The sequence below is a fragment of the Saccostrea cucullata genome, unplaced genomic scaffold, assembly GCF_032062105.1.
Source record: "Saccostrea cucullata isolate Sc308-1 unplaced genomic scaffold, CSIRO_AGI_Scuc_v1 ctg62, whole genome shotgun sequence".
Classification (NCBI taxonomy): domain Eukaryota; kingdom Metazoa; phylum Mollusca; class Bivalvia; order Ostreida; family Ostreidae; genus Saccostrea; species Saccostrea cuccullata.
The window spans coordinates 393,537-410,855 of record NW_026937804.1 but is presented as its reverse complement, the minus strand read 5'-3'; the positions used below and the strand labels follow the sequence as shown (position 1 = coordinate 410,855).

Genomic DNA, 17,319 nt, shown 5'->3' with positions numbered 1-17,319 from the left:
GATTTCTATAGTCTACTTAACACCTACGTCAGTCTAAACGGGAAACAAGAAACTCCTAGTAAAAGTTGATATCAGTGAAATATACGAACAGCAATCAAGCTCAATGTCTATCAAATCAATGCAAATCAGGAACAGAACCTCTAAGATATCAGAGGTGCAATTAGGTTCCATGGAGAAGTTAACATCCCCCTGCTAACCTCTCAAACCCGCCGTGTGCTCCTTGTCATGATCAGATGAAACAGAAAATCCGTAGCAATTGGCCTAACAATACGTATAAAAAATATCAGTCAGTATTTGACTTAACGATAGATAGATTTACTAAAACGCCATTGTATCGACCAGAAAACTTGCGAAATGATGACTTCAAACAAGGCTGTTGATATTCATGTTTCATTAACTTGTTTGTCAATAGCTTACCTCGTTTGACAAATTGTACGTATGTATAACATGTTCATGCCTATCGAATTAACTGAGAAACATACATCCCATATTTAGGTGCTAAGTGTATATATCTACACAAGTAAGGGAAGCTGACAAAGTCATCACTATTATCATAAAGTTTTTATGATAGGTTACCATAAACGTCTTTTTCTAGCACAAGTCCAAATACAGATATAATAATCAGCCTTTCAAGAAAATACGGTATGGTTACAAGCCTCGTCTGCTGGAACCATAACATATTAATCATGGAGTTTCTCTAACTTTTTCATCACTCCAAATGTAGTGAAGAGGAAAGGATAGATGGCCCGCATTTTCCATTTTAATTTTCTAATTGCAATCTTAATTTAGTATATATCTAGGACAATTAATCCATTCTGACAAAGTGCTCAGGACTTTCCATATTTTGACAACATTTGGTAACATCTTCGACAAAATTCATAATCGAAATGAGGTTTTGTCGTCAATTGAAAGATCCGTGTTCCATTGTATTAAGGACCTTTTTACAATGGTTGCTTAACATCACCACTAATGATGTGTGAAAACACTTAATAGAATGTTGTTTTAGATGTTCAATATCTAAACACTGTAGGGTTTATATATAATTGAAAAGTTTGGGAATATCTGTAGAAAATTCAGGGTGTATATTTCAACTTGAAATATGGTGAACTTTTTATGATGAAGAATTAGTTACCAACACACGTGGTAGTTACGGGAGCCCGTGCTAGGAAACATCCATAATCATAAAAAATTAGCTTGTATTCTGTGAATTTGCTATAGCTTCTACAAATATTCAATTTAAAATTTTAAGTTATCTAAATAAATTGTATTGGGAATGTGATGAAAACCTAATGGTTTATTGGTGTTAAGCAGAAGTGAATCAAAAGATACACTATGTATATTAGGTTTTTTATATGATCGATGTCCATGACTACTCGTACATCTTTGTGCATTGTTGAAAGACCCATAACAATCACACTGGCATATTGTGGGCTTGAAAGATTCCCTACATTATTTATATGGCCGTTGCAGCTACTGAGTATATGGAAAAACAGTGCCTAGTTTCCTGATCTAGCATTCTTAACGCTGTCCACGGAATGGAGTTCTCAAAGTAGGGCTATTAGTTGGATGATATATTTTTCCTGAAAATTTAACCCTCATTGAAAGAATAGAGTGGTCAGGCGAATTGAAATGTTTATAAAGATGTTGATGACCCCGATTATTTATTTCAAATTGATATTAGAATTCGGGTTTACAAGAAGTAGGCTCTTTCCCCTTGATATCACATGCACAGTGTTTTCTCATTATGCAATAATAATATTAAACAGTATAGATTTTATGCAATCTCATAAAGTTAATTACAAAGGCCCAGGCAGAAAGTGCATTTCCTTTTCTAGGGAACGATAATATATTCATATACATATTCGAGGGTTGTTTGGAAAAGTCCGTGGACGATGTCAGTCTACTTTATATTACTCATTACAAAGAACTATATGCGGTATATTGCATATGTTTGCCCCCACAAAAGTCAAATTTTGAAAACTTCCTGAAATGTGCTGAATTCAATAAATTGTACGAGAAATATAAGTTAACAGAAAATATTATAGTTCCAGAGCAGTGTATTCACAATTTCTGTTTTTATGACGTCACAAACTAGTCCGATTTTATATCCTTTTTCAGAAAGAGGACAAAATGGACAAAATTTCAACAATTTAAGCTTTAAAATTTATAGAGCGCATGTGTGTTCAGGAACAACATTGACATATTTCATTGATATTTTCATTCTACACATTATATCAAAATATTTATCCTGAACACACATGCGCTCGGTGACTTTTATTTAAAATATCGACGAAATATGTACATTTTTCTGCAAAATTCATAAAAAAACTGAAATTACGTCATATTTGTGACGTCATTACGTACATATGACGTCATTACTTATGAAATTATTGAGTGCTTTGAAGTCAGCATATACTCCCCTGTTTAAGGACTTAATTGAATATTACTCCATCAAAGTTTGATTTTGGGGGGCAAATGTTGGTTAATACCGCATATAGTTCTTTAAAATAAGTACAATCTAATATGTTAAAATATTTGTTTTGTTGATGTGTGAAGTTTCATTCCATTCGATTTAACAGAAATTAATTTACTTCAGTTTAAAATCAACATGTTTTGTACCCGCGGAGCACACTTAACGGCAATGTAACGTCAAAACATAGCGTCAAGAATTTCTAAAAAATACTATCCCTACACATTTCACAGAGTATAATCCAATGTCCATTCATTAAGTCCTTTTTCTAATATTTGAAAGAATTTATTTTTTAAGAATTGCTCTCGTTGTATAATTTCCTTTGTTAAGGTTTTGATTGCTTTTATTACTTAACTCTGCTTTCACAGGATAAGCAACTCTGAAGCGCCCATGTCTTTTCTTGCCGTTCCAACTTTTCAAAGTTTTTGTTCAGATTTTAAAAGTTAAACCGTTTCTTCACAGATTTTCCTCATCCGATACTGAGTCTCTGTCACTTAAATACTGCCTGTAGTATTTGTACATACATGCACAGCTCACTTGTAACATATTTCTCGATTCCTCCAACTTTATTAATGTTTATTCAGGATTTTTCCCAAGGAAAACACAAACTGCATCGTTATCTGCTGCTCCGTGACGTTCTAAAACGTCATCGTTTTTGTCGTTTTCAATAAGGACTACTTATCTTCCCAAGTCGATTGCTTTTCAACAAAGCAAAATATAAAGCCATAATTTTTTACACGAATCGATGTAACAATTCTTAATTTGAATTTCTAGGTTGTTTTTCGTTTTTGCTCCATTTTACAGAGAATATGACTTCAGACATTATTAAGTGTTTTGTTTGTAACTTACTAAATTTTGACCTGCTCCGCTATCCGATTTTTGCATTTTTAAAATCTAGATAAGTTTTAAATAAATCGTAATATTTTGAAAAAAATTAATACAAATCATTTGGATTTATTGTTAAAATATTTCTACCAAATTTGGATAACATATGACGTCAAATAAAAAAGATATGACAGTTGTCCACGAACTTTTCGAACAACCCTCGTACTTATAAAAGTGTTTCATGTATGGAGAAATTCAAAAGGATGTCAGACGTAATCCAATGTGTTTGGTTCATCCCCTTGAGTAGGGTTTTAGTACGTAAAGCTTAGGTATCCAGATCTCTCTTCTGTATAACAGGCTAGGTTCTAATAGGACAAGATGGCGGTGCAAGTGTTAGACCCAACAGAGTACGCCAAGTTAGAGAGAGAATTGAAGACCGCCTCACCTGTTTCTTTGTGTGTATGTATGATAGTTACTTATTATTGTTTTACTTTATGATCTATATATGTCTTGTATCTATGTATTCTTATATCACTTATTAAACTTGACTTTGTCTGTTATACTAATAATATCCATTAATTGAACACAATATTATGAAGCCAATTTTTTTTTTATTACCGCCCATGTAACTACATGTACATAGTTGGAAAGATGATTTTTTCAAAATATTTGAAATATTATTATTTTGAAGGCCTACAATGACTTTAAATTGTTAAGGAGAGGAATACTGACTGATAAAACAGTCCTGGTGGACAGCTGGCCAGAATTTTCTGCTGTTGTTATTGTTAATAGCAAGGTATGTCTTATGTTGTATATTCAAGTTTCAATGTTGCTAAAAATTAATGTTTACTTATTTTTTTTAAGAAAAGAAAAATATGTAGTGGGCAATCTGTTTCTGTAAAGATTCAAATTTTTTGCCAATCCCTAGAAAATTTGCTGCGACATGCTTCCACAGTGCTAGAATCACCTTTAGCCACTGCAGGTAAATTTTCATAGATATAATAAACTCATATTATAATAACCAACAGTAATCGTTCATCCTAAATCCTATCAATAATATGAACTGTGGACAGGGAAAACATGCTTTCTTCGAAACACAAGGGGTGGGATCAGGAGCGTAGGAGGAATATGTATTCCCAAGGGTCAGTCAACATTTAGTTCTTGTGTCTAATGTTTTTATTTTCATGAGAACAGCTGTCAATTTTATAAACTTAATATCAACATGGTTATGATTTGTCAGGATGCACGAAAGAAGTGGTGGATTCCTTGGTTAATTTATTTAAATCTGCAGAATCCAGTCTAATTCGGAGAGGAGACAAAGCTTTTTACGTCTATAAACTTCCTCCTGATGAGATTCTTCCTCTGTAAGAATTTATTCTAGTTAGTAACAGTTTAAATAAATAACAATATTTACTACACATTGTCTAAGGCTTCAAAATTTCATATTTTTGCTTTAAGAAACCATCATATTTTTTTTGCAAACTAGTGTTTGTTTTAACTGTTTTGTCATTTTAGAAAAATTCCCGATGGATTCAAGTTATCTGAATTACAGCAAACTCACGTGGAAAATATTCTCAATTCATGGCACCATAGAGACGAATATGAACAATACGCAGACTTGAGACAATGGATGCGTTATCAAATTGATACTTTACCAACAGTCTGCATTAAAACGGAAGACGGTCGTCCTGTTGCCTGGCAGATTCAGTATGAAAACACTGGGATGGGAATGCTATATGTCGAACCTGAGTACAAAAGGCTCAAACTGGGAAGTGTTGTCAAAAGGACACTAGCTCAGAAACTGGTAAAGGATGGACTATTGGTTTTTGCTTGTGTAGATGACAAAAATGAAACATCAGTGACTTTCCATGAAAATAATGGATTCATACGATTGCCATTCAAATATTCTTTTGAAGTTTACCATTTATAGTTTCATTGTTTAAGTGTGATAATATTTGAAGGACAGATTCATTGATTGCATCAATATATCGGCAAAGAGACCTTGGTTTTTATCATCCGAAGGAACCGTGACCTTTACGTTATTGACGGGCACTTGGCGAAGAAATAGTCTTTTTATTTATTGCCACATAAGGAAGGGAATTTGACGATTGGAAAATTGAAATTATCATGTATGGAACTATGAGATTGACATCTCTTCCTTATCTTTATATTTTTACTTTAGGGTATACATATGTTACAGTAAAAATGTGTATTCAGAAATTTCATGTATTTCCTGAATTTTAGGAAATACATGAAATTCCTATTCACTTCGGAAAAACATGTATTTATTGTTTTCCGTTAAGAAATACACGTATTTACTGAATTTTTCAATACTTTTGTATGTATTTACTGACTATGTTACGGTGAGATAGTTTAAAATATGAATGAAAAAATATGAACATATACATAGTATACTCAATGTTTATGTCAGTTAGCATATCATGTGAATAAAAATGCTTGAAATAAACCTTTATGAATAACAATGCATTATTTTTGACAATTAAAAAAAACATAATGATACACTGCTTTCAATTTCTAGAATAATGAAAAACATAATTTAACTATGTTGATTTAATATTTTCTTTAGTTTATAAATCTAAAATAGCTTACTGACATTTCTTCTTTTATTTAATGTTCATACAATGTTTTTTGCATTTTTGACAGTAATTTTAAAACCCTGAAACATCTCATTTGCAAATAAAACAATTCTTCTGCTGTCTCTTTAAAATGCAAAGAAAAATCTTTTAAAATACGTATAATATAATGAAACTAAACTCAGTATTTCAATTAAAAACTCCACTGTAAAAAAAAAAACCCACATATACTGTGGTTTGAATTAACTAATAATTACAAAATATTTATATGTTGCAATATTTCAAACATATAAGACTTAAATAAACAGACAGCATTAAAATAATTGTGCATTTTTGATAAATTTGATACTAAAAATAAGTAATGTAAAATTTGCTTCAAATATATCATTTTGACGTTGAAAGCTCCATTATAAGTTATCTTTATAAATATATTCAAATTGTGAATATCAGGGAACACATTTTACATTAGAAGTACGATAAAGAAAATGCCTGAATGAAGATACACAAGAAAGAGTTATAACCCGTAGCATTATTTTTAAAAGATAGATAATAGATTAAAAGAAGAAAAATATATACTGTTAAAATTCTTTTACTTAGAATATTTTTCATCACACCTAAAGAGCTATCTTCAAAAAGTTTCTATACTGGGTATGGATTAAGTTTATCAAATTTTTTTGTAAAAAACCAAAGACATCACATGAGGATTGAAGTACCTTAAATTCTCCTTGAATGAAATTTTAGTAAGACAATGCACTGAGTCTTATGCAGAATCAAAAATTAATGTATATAATGTCAGCATTGTAGAAACAGTTCTTAACTAGATGTCATAAGACAGTAAACATGCATGAACAAAACACTTATAAAAGTAATGCTACACTTAGACACTCTGGAAACAACCTTATGAAAGATAATGTAAAAAGGGGATGTCAATCTTGGATGGATAGAGCTGTTTCTCATCAATGGACGACAGATTTTTATTTATTTCAATGAACATAGCTGTTTGAAGCTTTCAAATAACAGGACTGTCTCTTTTAACTCTTTGCTCTTCAGATATTTGATACCTCTACTAATAAAATCTGTCAAGACCTCATGGGTTACTGCGAGATAGCTGTGTGAATCAGACAGTTTCTACTGCACTGAGCATCTGTTATACCACGTAACAAAATTTAAATCAAAAGCACAAGCTGCATGTCCCTCATTTGTTTCTCATATCTGAAGGTCATTTTTGTTGTTTCTTTATCATGTTGCTTGTTTCTCATTCTTTTTAGAGAAAAAAAACAGTTAATAGTCAGGTCGAGTTCTCTAATATAACAATCAGTTCATTTAGTGATTTATTAACTAATGATTTTTGATTTTTCTAAAATGTTTTTGTGTGCAGTAGATACACGTTATTGGGATAATATTTCTGAGTGAATAATGATATCACGGCACATTTCAAACATCGGACAGTGTCTTCGAACAGCTTCGGCAGCAGTCTCTGTTATCTTTAAAAAGGTGTTCCCCTATGTGGTGCTCATTAATTTTTTACTTGTTTCCTGTTTCTTTCTTTCTCATTTTGTGTTTTATGGACTTCATAAACAAATGACATCAGATACTGTCAAACGAACATCACAAAATAAAGTTGGAGAATATAACTGAGTTTCATTCAGTCAACTTCAAAGGAATTATTTTTTAATTGTTTGGATAATGTAACACTCTAACAAGTTCTCATGAATATCGGAAAATGAGATGACAGATTTAATAAGAACGTGCTAAATTTACAACAAGCACAATGCTCCACCTCCTGCATCATCTAACTCAAGAGGCTCCACCTCTTGCACTTTCTGACCCTCCATTTTGGAAACTCCATCCTCCACATTTTACATCAAGCCTAGCTCACATATCTTTTTTAAAAGATAAACTTGTGTATTATAACGTAAATGACAGGGAGCTTAGGTACTCCTGTATCTAGGATAAAAGTCACGGGTCTGAAATCATACGACGAGATGGCGGTTCGGGTGTTAGATCCAACAGAGTATGACAAGTTAGAGAAGGAATTAGAGGCTGCCTTACCGGTTTCTTTGTGTGTATGTATGACTATTGCTTATTATTTCTTCATTTTTAACAATCTCTACCCAGAGTTATCGTTCGCTTCGCTACAACACCTCATGGTATAAGTAGAGATTGCATTTTTAAGTCTAAAATGTTTTGTATCCTTGCGTTCTTTTTAATCACTTAATGAATCTTGATTTTGTCAGAAATACTAATAATTTCCCTTCATTGAAAACGACAATGAAGGCAATTTTTAAATCATATTTATGTCGAGATAACGAACAGTTTTCAAACTCAAAAGTCCATTATACATTACAAAATAGGAGCGGAGCAAACACGGATCACTAAAACATCAGAGGTGGGATCAGATGCCATGGAGAAGTGGGCATTCCCTTCTGACCCGTCCCACCCTGCTCTTTATCATGTTCGGGAAAAAACACCGGAAAAATTCGCGGCCAACTCAGTGTTAAATAATGGCCTGACATTCACTATGAAAAATGATAAATTGTGTTTGCTGACAAATAAAACAATATATGCTATTATAATTCCTTATACTGTATTTTACCACCCTTTTAAACTTATGTTGGTATATGAAATATTGTTATTTCAAGGCTTACACTCACTTCAAATTGTTGAGGAGAGGAATACTGACTGATAAAATAGTCCTGGTGGACAGCTGGCCAGAATTTTCTGCTATTGTTATTGTTGATAGCAAGGTATGTTTTATAATGTATACTAGTATTTGAGTTTCAATTTTTCTATGAATGAAGGCATTTCTACTTTTTTTTTAAGAAAAAGGTGACTATGACGTGGGCAATCGGTTTCTGTAAAGGTTCAGATTTTTGCCAATCCCTAGAAGACTTGCTGCGCCATGCCTCATCAGTGCTAGCATCACCTTTCATCATTGCTGGTAATTAAACTGAAAAAAAATTGAAAGTATTTTTTTTACATGGGAGTAGTTTGTCTAATGAATGAAAGCTTTCCTTCGTGGCACTGGCTTTTATACGGTATAGCAGGACATTGCATGAAAATTAAATACCAGTTGATTTCTTTTAAATGAATGAAATTTATAAATAATACACCCCATGAAAGGGGCAAAAACATAGATCCTTAAAACTCCATATTTGGTATCAGGAGCATGGGAGATATGTGATGTTTTGGAGGTCCGTGTTTGCTCTGCCCCTATCCTGTATTGTTTTATGGACTTTTGATCTTGAATAACTGTTAGTTATCTCCGTATGTTTCATACATTCCCAGTCGAATGGTCAACATTTAACATGCAGGATTAACTAGTTCATGTCGATAAAAAGATTCCTCTTAATATTAACAGGTTATTTGATATCCTGTTCATTTTCAGGCTGCACCAAGGAAGTGATAGATTCCTTGATTAACCTATTTACGTCTGCAGAATCCAGTCCAATTCACAGAGTAGACGAAAGTGCATACGTCTTTACACTTCCTCCTAATAGGATTATCCCTCTGTAAGAAATAATACTAGTTACAGTTTAAATAAAGTAACAATATTTACTGCACATTGGCTAAGGCTTCAAACATTTAATGTTTTTCTATAAGCAATGGAATGTATGGAGATAACGAACAATATTCAAGCTCAAAAGTCCATTAAATAATTCGAAATTGGAGCAGAGCAAACATAGACTTCCAAAAAAATAGAGTTGGGATCACGTGCCATGGAGGAGTGAGCACCCCCCGCCATGTGCTCATTGTCATGATCAGAAAATTTCAGATGGAGTGTATATAATGGTCTTACCATTAATATAAAAAACGTCTGTCCCCTTTTGACTTAATGATAAAATGTATTTGTTGACTAGGTCATTGTATCGATCATAGCACTTACAAAATAATGATTTTAAACAAGACTGCTGATATCCATGTTTCCGCAATTTCTCCGTCAATAATCTACTTCGCTTTAGAAATTGTTCATACTTAGAGCATGCCCTTGCCTAAAAATCAACTGGGAACTAGAAACCCCGTATGCAGGTAACGAAGGTATATTGCTTCATAAGAAAGGGAAGTTGACCATTGAAAAGTTAAATTCATCACAAAACTTTGTAGTAAGATGACCATTAATGCTTTTTCTAGTAAAATATCCAAATATGGAACAGATGTGTCTGGCTTTGTGGCATTTATTATTTCAAGCTTACCGGAAAATATTGTATCGACATAAGAATGAAAACAAGATGTTTGTGAAATTCTATGCGCCCGGCGGCAACAAAGTTCGAAAAAGCTAATTTTAGCATATTGGTCAAGGTCACAAGGTCCTTGGTGTCATTTGAAAAAAACTTAGGGTGAGTTCACCATGCATCGGACACATACCTTGCTTCGGACAACTTTAGGCAAAAAAGTTCTGTGTATTTATTTGTTTCTGTCTTAATGATGAAGTTTAAATTTTTTAATGATACCTATTGTGTTTATCATGTTGAGATAAAAATACCCCGAGAATGGCCTTGAAGTTACGTCATATTTTACATCATCAAAGGGGAATAACCCGAAATTTATGATTTTGCAATTTTTAGAGTTATCGTTCTTTTAAATTCGACTTCCACGGAACGAGTCGGACTTTGGTGAATTTTGTCAGGGATCGGTAATTTTACATAAATTATAAAGAAATTTCACTTCAATGTTTGTTTAATTCTTATTAGAGCTGGTTTTTTCTAGTATGCTAATTTCACTGTACATCGGACACAAATTAACCATGCATCGGACACTTTTCGATGCAAAGGTAAGCACTACCATTTTCATACAGAACCCAGCTGACAGCTGTTTTTTGCGGGAAAAGAAAATAAAAACTCTATATTTTCAGTCAAAATACAAGTTATGGATATATGACGTCTGGAATTTGACTCAGTTTATTTCTACAAACCCGAGTATGATAAACCATGAGAAAAAGGCGCGAATTACCGCATTATAAGCATTTAAAAGCATTTCTAAGGCAGATTGCGGTTTCTTGAATCATTCTACATTTGTGCAATAATATCGTCAATTAAATTGAAATTGAGGTTTATTTCTTACATAAAAGATGAAAAAATATTCATATCAAGGATTTTTAAAGCACTGTGATAAATGTATGATTTTTTCCGGTCTAAATACCGTCTGTCCGATGCATGGTAAACAATGTCCGATCCATGGTGAATTCTCAGTTATTCCTAAAAACTCGATTTTGGGGGATATTTTCTCAATAAATGGCATATAATTGTGTCCTAAATTGATATTTTAATCACAAACTAAATGTTAAACTCCATTTTGATAATTTTCCGTCGGTAGCGATATCGCTAGAACTTATTAAAGTACAAGGGTATCCGATGCATGGTGAATTCACCCTAATTAGTGGAGTATGCATACCAAATATTAAGTCTCTATCTCCTATTCTTCAAAAGTTATGGCGAAAGATCGAAAAAGCTATTTTTAGCATTTAGGTCACAGTCAAGGTTACAAGGCCATTGATCTTAGTGTCATTAAAAAAAACTTAATAAGTGGAGTACGCATACCAAATATGATGTCTCACGGTTCAAAAGTTATGGCGAAGGTTAAAGTTGACAACAGACAGACAAACAGACAGACAGAACAAAAAACAATATACGCCCCGGATCTATCTATCAAGATGCCTAATAAATGGAAATAAAAAACATTAATCCTTTTTTTTTTGGTACACTAGCTTAACTTTTTGTCATTTCAGAAAAATTCCAATGGATTCCAAATAACCGAATTAAAGCAAGCTCACGTGGAAAGTGTACGAAACGCATGTCCATTTAGGGACGTATTTGAACAGTACGCAGACCTGAGACAATGGATACGTTATCACATAAGTAATTTACCAACAGTCTGCATTGAAACTGAGGACGGACGTCCTGTTGCCTGGGAGGTTCAGCATGAATACGCTGGGATGGGGATGCTACATGTAGAGCCAGAATACAGAAGGCACAAACTGGGAAGTGTTGTCACAAGGGCACTAGCTCAGAAACTGGTAAAGGATGGACAATTGGTTTTTGTTACTGTAGATGACAAAAATGAAACATCTGTGATTTTCCATGAAAATAATGGCTACATACGCTTGCCATTCAAATATTCTTTTGTAGTTTACCATTTGTAGTTTAATTATGACAATAAATGAGCGAAAGGTGTTCATTTTATACTGTTTATGTCCTATTTAACAATGTTGCTTTCATAAAGATACGTCACAATATACCTAATAAGGGCTTCAAATTTAGATCTTAACTCAACACTCAAGGCCGTGTCGAGCAGTGAAAGTTCTTTGAAAATCCAACCTCTACCGTATTATCCAAAAATACGGCGACTTTCTTTTCTTATACCTGGCGCATGGAGAAAAAAATACATTATCCATGTTTAAGTTTGATGCACTGCGCTGAACTGGGACAGTGTACCCCGACCTTACCACAATGACAATGCTGTTCCACAAGGCTAGATTGAACGGTTAACGACAGAAAAATACGATGGCCGATATCAGCCTGTCTAAAATAAAATTACACGACCTAAAATTTTGTCTTTTGTACATGAAATTTGTACATGTACAAAAATATAAAAAGTTCTTTCGCGAAAAGACAAAATGTACATGTACAATTCTTATTAAAAGTTGACAAAAAAATCTATAGCGGTATAGATAAAAAAAATTTGTAACTATAATTACAATTTCAAGTACAATTCTTTTATTTAAAATTATAATTAGCTTTCATCCGATTTTTGCACCTTACTTTTGATACCCCGAAAACAATAAATCACGTAATAATCAACGTGGGCCGAAAGACGCGAATATTTGAACAGCGATTAAGAGATGGAGACAAAGAATGTGTTTTGATACAAGCAAGTAGAGATGGACCATACGCACATATATCCCAGAAAATAATATATTTGAATTCCATGCAAATATTACAAACAAATCATCGAATATGCGATGGGCTTTAAGTCAAGGACCACATTCTGTATGCGATATTCGCTAACAGAGCAGAGAAGAAGAATTTCAAAAAAATTCACCAGAACCCCTGACCCAGGGGTGATGAAATTCACAATTTTTGAAGAGGAAGTCTTATTCAACTAAAGTATGTGCTTGCTTAGTTTTTTTAACATCCAGGAGCATAAAAGAAGATTTTCAAAGAAATAATTCATTTTCACTATATAATCTATAAAACCCCGCCAAAATTGGTTGAAATTGTTTCAGAGGTCATGAAAATAATGGCTACATACGCTTGCCATTCAAATATTCTGTTGCAATTTACCATCTGTAGTTTGTTTTCTTTTACCATATTTGAGAGACAGATATTTATTTCATGATGTTTAACTCCCAATCTAGAATTTTGCACTAATATTGAGACATGACAAAATTCAGATTTCGTACTTTGGTAACGGACATTATATAAACCAATCCTTTATTCAGTCTGTTGTTCTATCATCCTTTAAACATGCTGCCATTTGTCCTCTCATCAAGAAAACTGGTTTAGATCCAGATAAGAACCGTAACGAGACAAATCACCCTTTCCCTCCAAATCCCCCCCACAAAAAAAAACCATTGTTTGTAAACGTATTGATCATCACTTAGAGTCAAGAAAGCTTCAGCATATCAGCATATCGCCCCTGTCACTCTACTGAAACAGCTTTATTTAGATTTCATCATAACATTGTTGTACTAGTCCGGCCATTTTATTCATTCCGGCAGCTGGTCGGTTTAGAGACGTTTTACTGTATTAGATTTTCCTGCAGTTTCTAATATTGACCATAATAATTTTTATAAGACGCCTAGAACTTGGTTTTTGGTATATCTGACGTGGCTTTCGCATGGAATAAGACCACCTAGAACTTAAGTGACAGCATCCTTAGTCAGACAACCAGTGTAAAGAACCTCGGAGTATGGTTTGATAAGTCTCTCAGTATGCAAAGGCAAATGTCATCCGTGTGTCTTGCATGGTACAACCAACTTGAGAACACTGAAACCATACTGCCAATGATTACGGAGGATGCCTCCATGACCATAGGTTGTGCTCATAGTACGTCTAGTCTCGACTACTAGTATACCATTGCTGAATGCTATGGTATAAATACAACTGATCAAGCCAAATTGCATTGAATGCAGAAGATAGCGGCACATATCATTACCCCTAGCAGGAGAAGGGAGCACATCAAGCAATATTAATATGGTACTTCGACATATTTTGTAAAGTATCATTCTTGTTCTAATCCCTACCCAGTAAGCTGAAGTTAAAATCAAAAATGAATTGCTGGAATTCCTCATTGATATTAATTCTATAATGCCTACAGAGACTAAAAATAGTTGGTTGTGCCCCCCCCCCCCCCGGCAAAATTGCTTAATGCGGGTTTCGGGCCCGTTTCATCAAAGGTAGTAAATTTAAGACTTAACTAAGGTATACATTATTTTGCTGCAGGCCAACATATTTTGTCAGATTCAGTATAGTCAAAACTCTGTTAGATAACGATGCTTGACCAAATAAAATATTTTTTGCCATTAGAAGTATTTTATATGAATCGTAATAGACTATATTTAAACAATAATTTGATTTTTTGGTTGTTTGTTCGAGAATTAATGATGCAGGTGTTGTAGAAAAAATGCATAACCCATGTAAGCAGCCGTTGTAGTTCTGATCCGCTCCCCTTCTCAGGAGGATCCTTTGCCAACAACAGTGATTCACTTGTGAAGATATTTTAAGATATTAGAGGACTTTTGCGAGAAGCACTGACTTTTACAGTTGATGGTTTTCTTGACATTGACACCTGTGTCATGTACAGAGGTACAGAATTGATACGAGTAATAGCTATAGATAAGAACATATTTCTAGTGGTCATAGGTAGTACCCCTAATGTTGATAGGGGCAAGGTAGTGCCTCTAATGTTTTTAACCTGTGAAGGTCGGGAGTTGAGGGTAGGGTGGTTTTCTTCAATGACAACTGATTTATGATTTGAAATAATCCGTTACGTTGGTTGATTGAAAAATCGAGCTAAATATTTATATAATAAAAGAGCGTCCGTACTTTGTTCTAGTGTGAAAGTAAGCTGTCAACTGAGAAAGTCACCGCTACTCGCAAAAGTCCTACATAGTACGCCAAGGAGATGTGTATTAGAACGTAAATTACAGGTAAACTGGGTACTCGTGTATCCACGGGTCTGAAATAATAGGACAAGATGGCGGTTAGGATGTTAGACCTAACAGAGTATGACAAGTTAGAGAAGGAATTAGAGTCTGCCTTACCTGTTTCTTTGATTGTATGTAAGACTAATGCTTATTATTGTTTCATTTTGCAGTCTTTAACTTTCATATGTATTTTTTTAACACTTACCGAAACTTCATAAATAACTATCTATATCATACTGATAATGTTCCATTTAAATAACCAGATGATGTATTTCATACATGTAATACGTTCGTGTGCAAATTTTAGAAATCGACACAGTTTGTCAGATATACTGCACTATACTATTAATTTCCGTTTTTTGAACACAACTTTCAGCAATACAATATACGCTTATTAAATCTGTTTTTATTATCATACTTTCCAATATGGACCAATTATCTACCTGGTTAGAAGGATGATATTATACCTATTTGAAATTCAAGGCTTACAATCACCTTAAATTATTGAGAAGAGGGAAACTGACTGACAAAACAGTCCTGGTGGACACCTGGCCAGAGTTTACTTCTGTTGTTATTGTTGATAGCAAGGTATGTCTGATCCTTTATACGGTATTCTAGTTTAAAGTTCCCCTAAATTGGAATGAATTTCTACACTTTCTACTGTTTTGACAGAAAAAGGAGACTACGGGGTGGGCAATCAGTTTCTGTAAAGATTCCAACTTCTGTCAACCCCTAGAAAACCTGCTACGCCATGCCTCCACATTGCTAACATCCCCTTTAGTCATTGCAGGTAACTAAACAGAAAAAAAATCATAATTTGAATAGATAATAACTACTACTGTTTTAATAAATACACACCGCGTTAGATATGTACTTGTCTGTTTATTGTAACATTATTTTGTCATAGAAGAAATCCATAGTTTTTTTTAATGAAGAAGATATCATTTCTATAGATTTAATATCAACAGGGTTGTGATTAATCTTCCTATTTTTCAGGCTGCACGAAATATGTGATAGATTCCTTAATTGAGCTATATAAGTCAGCAGAATCCAGTCCAATTCAGAGCGGAGAAGACAATGCATACGTTTTTACGTTTCCTCCAGATAATATTTTTCCTCTGTAAGAAATAGTCCTAGTTATTTTATAATACAATGAAAACAACAATATTTATTGCACATTGTCTAAGGCTTCAAGCATTGATAAGCTTTGCATTTAGCAAACATTGTTTAGTAAAATAACACAGGTATTAAAAAGAATTATTATTTCAGAAAAGTTCCGGATGGATTCAAGTTATCCGAATTACAGGAAGCTCACGTTGAAAATATACGCAACTCATGGCCCTATAGGGACGAATTTGAACAAATCGCAAACCTGAGACAATGGATACGTTATCACATTGAAACTTTACCAACAGTCTGTGTTGAAGCGGAGGACGGACGCCCTGTTGCTTGGGAGTTTCAACAGGAATATGGCGGGGTCGGTATGTTACATGTCGAGCCAGAATACAGAAGGCTCAAACTGGGAAGTGTTGTCACAAGGACACTTGCTGAGAAACTGGTAAAGGAGGGGCAATTAGTGTTTGCTTGTGTGGATGTTAAAAATGAAACATCTGTGACTTTTCATGAAAATAATGGCTACATACGTTTGCCATTGATATATTCTTTTGCAGTCTATAATTTGTAATTAAAATAATAATCAAACAACAGATATTTACCTTATTTTGTTTAATGTACCATTCAGGAATGTTGCACTAATATTGAAACGTCAAAATACACATTTGAAGGGCTTCAAATGTAGATATGAACTCGGCACTCAAGGCGGTTGAACACAAAGATTTCCTCATCATGCCAACCTCCACCATGGAACAAGACCTTGGTTTTTATGTCTTTTCCGAAAGAATCGTGACTTTTACGTCTGCTGTGCGTTTGGCGAGTGCAAAGACACTATCCATAGTTTGGTTTGATGCACCGAGAGGAAACAGGTTCCTAAACCTATCCACCGGTCACGATTCAAATTCTTTACCACTGGACTACCGTGACCGATTTACGATAGAAAAGAACAACATTGCAGAAACACAATACACTAGGTGTGATGAAAAAATCGCAAACTATCTCTGAATTTATCAAAATTTAGATGAAATGGAATATAGTACACATTGGTCCTATAAATCTGACAACTCAACTCAAAGCATTCAATCATTGTGGGACTTTTAGCTGCAATATCCCACCCCCTACATTTTAACCCCACTAAAAGAATAGAGTTGTCAGGCGAATGGAAATATTAA

General features: G+C 33.8%; 2 protein-coding genes and 1 long non-coding RNA gene across 4 annotated transcripts; 2 read left to right on the top strand and 1 right to left on the bottom strand.

Annotated features, from left to right (window-relative positions):
• The first annotated feature begins 3,673 nt into the window (after window positions 1–3,673).
• Window positions 3,674–5,225, top strand: LOC134248901 (glycine N-acyltransferase-like). The gene is made up of 5 exons (XM_062731296.1): window positions 3,674–3,754; window positions 3,987–4,091; window positions 4,199–4,277; window positions 4,536–4,659; window positions 4,811–5,225. Exons 1-5 carry the CDS (start codon window positions 3,674–3,676, stop codon window positions 5,223–5,225), a joined length of 804 nt encoding a protein of 267 aa, XP_062587280.1.
• A 2,561-nt stretch (window positions 5,226–7,786) lies between these two features.
• LOC134248864 (glycine N-acyltransferase-like) lies at window positions 7,787–16,740 on the top strand. 2 transcript variants are annotated; one of them, XM_062731247.1, is made up of 5 exons: window positions 7,787–7,955; window positions 15,518–15,622; window positions 15,707–15,824; window positions 16,031–16,154; window positions 16,304–16,740. In XM_062731247.1, the coding sequence occupies exons 1-5, from the start codon at window positions 7,809–7,811 to the stop codon at window positions 16,716–16,718; spliced, it is 909 nt and encodes a 302-aa protein (XP_062587231.1). In that variant the 5' UTR covers window positions 7,787–7,808; the 3' UTR covers window positions 16,719–16,740. The 2 variants fall into 2 exon arrangements, with proteins under 2 accessions (XP_062587231.1, XP_062587232.1); XM_062731248.1 differs by lacking the exons at window positions 15,518–15,622; window positions 15,707–15,824; window positions 16,031–16,154 and adding exons at window positions 8,532–8,636; window positions 8,713–8,830; window positions 9,278–9,401.
• On the bottom strand, window positions 15,696–17,045 carry LOC134248870 (uncharacterized). Its single transcript, XR_009988156.1, has 3 exons — window positions 16,750–17,045; window positions 16,120–16,152; window positions 15,696–15,828 (listed from the first exon to the last, which is right to left on the bottom strand). It is a non-coding gene; the product is annotated as an uncharacterized LOC134248870 (long non-coding RNA).
• Between the last annotated feature and the right edge of the window lie 274 nt (window positions 17,046–17,319).